General features: G+C 52.0%; 1 protein-coding gene across 1 annotated transcript; it reads right to left on the bottom strand.

Moving 5' to 3' along the window:
* Positions 1 to 422: 422 nt before the first annotated feature.
* On the bottom strand, positions 423 to 3420 carry LOC117863081 (protein CUP-SHAPED COTYLEDON 1). The gene is made up of 3 exons (XM_034746666.2): positions 2571 to 3420; positions 1198 to 1466; positions 423 to 1089 (listed from the first exon to the last, which is right to left on the bottom strand). Exons 1-3 carry the CDS (start codon positions 2737 to 2739, stop codon positions 691 to 693), a joined length of 837 nt encoding a protein of 278 aa, XP_034602557.1. The 5' UTR covers positions 2740 to 3420; the 3' UTR covers positions 423 to 690.
* Positions 3421 to 3809: the final 389 nt, after the last annotated feature.

Genomic DNA, 3809 nt, shown 5'->3' with positions numbered 1-3809 from the left:
CACTTTGAGGGATTAGACCGACAGATCTTAAGATTTACAAATTAATTTACCATGTGCGCCTTACTGTCTACAAATACGAGCCATCTACTATTGAAAGGATATTAGCTGAAATGCAAGCACTCATGAGGGGTAAAGATCCGAACCTAAATGTTTTTTTAAAAAAAAAGATCCGAATCTAAGAGGACAGGTTGAGTACAATGAACCCAACCAACTGAGTTATACTCAATCCGCTTCTTAAAATTGCATTTTTCATGTCTTGAACTCAGGATACGTCGTCTCGATCTGATGTTATTTTTCCTCAAATGACCAACAAAATATTATCTTGCATTAAATAGCTAGCTGGATGAGTTACTTCATTCTTATATGAAGCATGATAAAGTTTCCTTCAGTAACAGTGTTCATGTGCCAGACACACATGCATATACTTGAATTGACTTTATTAATTTATTTACAAACATTGGAATGAAGAGATACTTACAGTTGGCGTGATGCAGGTGAACCACAAACTATCTATCACATGCTCATGCACACTACTTTCCTTTCCCCTTTTTTTTTGGCGAGGTGCACTCTAAATAACTTCAAATCTAACCTCACACTACGTACCTAGGTACCAATGGAATTAATTCAATCATTTTTTTTCCTTCACAATGCACAATCCACGACTGCAGGCTCCTGCTCTCCACGCATCAGCTAGCCCATCCACCCCTGCGGGAACCCCATGCCCCCAATGTTCGCCGTGTCATCAAAGCCGGTGTCGTAGAAGAGGCCGCACCCGTCTCCCACTCCGCCGGAGCCTAGACCCATCCCCATCATCGGCGAGCTGGTCACTTCCTGCGGGAAGTGGCCGAGGACCGAGTTGTACTGCCACATCAACGGGTCGAAGCCACCGACGACGTTCTCCTGCGGCGGCGCGAAGCCGGCGGAGGAGCCCGTCTGGTCGACAACGTACGCGTCCATCATGGGCGGGTCGTCCGGCAGCGCCGCCGCCTGCGATGAGCTGCCGGCGAAGGTCGGCGAGGAGGACCCGGCGGCGTTGTCCTGCTCGCTGTCCTTCCTCTTCTGGAACACCCTGCAGAGCACCCAGTCCTCCTGCACAGGAACGCGCACACCCAAGTTAGTTAGCGTGGTGGTGTGCTGCGGCTGGGGCGGCAACCGATCTGAGTTGACGCGCGCGGCGGCCGGCCGGTGCACGCGTACCTTGGGTGGCGTATGCGGCGAGTCGAGGCGGAACTCGTGCATGACCCAGCAGGACTTGACGCCGTTGGGGGCGCGGCCCTGGTAGAAGACGAGCGTCTTCCTCATGCCGACGACGGAGCGCGACGGCGCCGGGCTGCGCACCTCCCGGTCCTTGCCCGTGGCCTTCCAGTACCCCGTCTTGGTGGCGCGGTTCGTGCGCGACCCCGTCGCGTACTTGCGGTCCCTGAAGCTGAAGAAGTACCACTCGCTCGCTGTCAGCTTCGCCGCGTCTGACGAGAGAGACCATATAGCAAATTAGTGCCAATTAAGCATGAACAATGCATTTTCGATGAGTTTGTAGCTGTAATGTTTGAGATGAGTGATGGACTACATACAGGAAAGTGAAGCTTTGAAGGAACTGAAAAGAAAGAATCGTGACTGTTACTCGTGTGTGACGTAGCTAGGAAGTGGACTGGATTGAAGGGCAACATCAAGATGGTGACGACTGACGAGTAAGCCAGAGACACGCTTGCGTTGCTGGGATGAGTTAGTTCATTAATTGGTGACAGAGATTACACCGGATGCATATGGAATATATATTGATTAAGGACCATTATTGCAGATGCATATGGAACATTAGTTAAGGGGATTGACATAACTCCACGAACATCAACATGTGACTAGTCCAATCAGTATCAGTGAAGCGCCCACACTAAGAAAAAGAAAAAAAGAAGAAGAACGTCTCCAAATTTTGTTTGCGTTATTTTTTTTATTTGATAAAGTGGGTCTGTTAGCTTGTTTTTTGAATCTACGAGTAATGTTGAATAACGGTATACGTTAAATGAACACGCAAGTTTCAGTGAATTTAACATACAAACACATGTAAAAAGAAAGACACATTTGCTTGTTGCTTGTTTTAGATATATGGACACATGTTCCGGCCTTTGCACCAGGTGATGCACGCAGCCTTATCTTTGTTGCTTGTTGCCACCACCAAGGGCACCAATAATGCTAGATACCTTTAACGGAAGCCATGCTAACCTATACATGGCATCATCAACAAAGGCCATATACATATATCCCTTTTGTTTTCTTTCCTATAAGTACCTCCTTCAATCATGTTAATAATTGTGATTAGACCTCTATCAGCTTGCACAGAAACGCCAACGTCCTATTCTCAAATCTGTCAATATATCGGTGTACCGGACCGACTACTAAGGATTAGCACGAACAGTACAACGAACGAACACCTCGCTAAGAGGCATCCATCCGAAGCTTATAGATTCTTAGAACAACAATCATGAGAGAGACACGGTCGTGGAATTGAAGAGATGAACATCGTCAGGGGGGCTAGCTGGAGAAGGAGAAAGAGAAAGAGGGAGAGAGATGATCACCTGGAAGCTCCCATGGCTCGCGCGCGTGCAGGTCGACCTCGACCAGCGTCCCCTGAGCGGCGCGCTCGTTGGCCACTTTCTTGTAGAGGTAGTGGCAGACGAGCTCCTCGTCACTGGGGTAGAACCTGAACCCCGGCGGCAATGTGGACTCGACCTCCCTCAGCCCCATCCCTCTCCCTCTGCGCCGGCGGCTACCGATCGATGGATGATTCTTTCCTTTTGTGCTGGCCGGGCTGCAAATAACCGACCTATATATATAGGCTCTGTAGCTTTATGAACTGAAGCGCACACACACTAGATATGATGGACAAGCAAGCAGACTCGACTACTTTCTTGCAGCCTGCCGGTTTGCTTTTTGAGCTACAGGAGATGCAGTGACACGGAACCGAAGAAAGCAAAGACCTACTCCGATGTCTTGAGCGTGCTGGGTCGCCGGCCGGCCGGGTCCTTTTATAGAGAGGTATCAGCTGGGGAGGGGGACGAGGAGGAGGAGGCCAGGAGGGAGTGCTCGTGGTGGCTAGCAAAGGAGAAGCCGCTGTTGACAGCCGCGCGCGCCCGCGATCGATCCCCACGTCGTGTCACACGGAGAGAGCTGCCACACATCGCGCCGCGCTGCCCTAGCTTGCTAGGCTGCAGCCAGACGGGTTATTTGGCTGGCAGATCGAGCTCCGTCGCTATCCCCTAATCTGGCGGGCAGGCTGAGGTGGGAGATTCGGACGCCACTGATCGACGGCATGTTGCCATGCTTGTGGCACGAGAACTGCTCCGTTCGCGCGCCCGATCCGGATCGCAAGTCATCCATCCCCGGGGAAGTCACGGGGCCGACGGCGAGAGGATAATTATCGAGCTGTGAGGGCAACGCATGGCGCGTGATACACCGGAAGCTAGCTAGTTACCTACGTGGAACCCGATGAAGCTCTTGCAAGCTTTGCGACCCCACCGCCCCCGCCCCCCCCCCCCCCCCCCCCCCCCCCCCCCCGATCTCATCTTTTTGATTATCCGTTTCTCCATTGGTGCTCAGCCAGTTTGCCGCTTTGTGCGTGCTCTGCGGACGAAGGGATTAACCCAAGGGGGAAAAGGAGAAGAAAAGGCGGGGGGTCCTTTGGGGTTGTTAGCTCAGGTATGATTAGGGGCGGCGGCGACGGCGACGCGTGATGGCGTACGCCGCGGAATGTGTGTGCGCGAGAGGCCGGGCGTACAGGCTTTTGTCAAGGCGCGAATAATGCAGTGTGTACCGCG

The sequence above is a fragment of the Setaria viridis genome, chromosome 7 (assembly GCF_005286985.2).
Source record: "Setaria viridis chromosome 7, Setaria_viridis_v4.0, whole genome shotgun sequence".
Taxonomy (NCBI): domain Eukaryota; kingdom Viridiplantae; phylum Streptophyta; class Magnoliopsida; order Poales; family Poaceae; genus Setaria; species Setaria viridis.
Note: the sequence above shows the minus strand (reverse complement) of the source record. Positions and strands in the feature narration are given on the sequence as shown.

What these genes read in the sequence shown, in the direction of transcription:
- LOC117863081 (XM_034746666.2), bottom strand. Translation starts at nt 2,739, where the DNA reads ATGGGGCTGAGGGAGGTCGAGTCCACATTGCCGCCGGGGTTCAGGTTC. An exon ending in CGAGCCATGGGAGCTTCCAG is followed by an intron (nt 1,467 to 2,570) that starts GTGATCATCTCT and finishes CTCTCTCGTCAG; the next exon opens with ACGCGGCGAAGCTGACAGCG. An exon ending in CGCCGCATACGCCACCCAAG is followed by an intron (nt 1,090 to 1,197) that starts GTACGCGTGCAC and finishes GTTCCTGTGCAG; the next exon opens with GAGGACTGGGTGCTCTGCAG.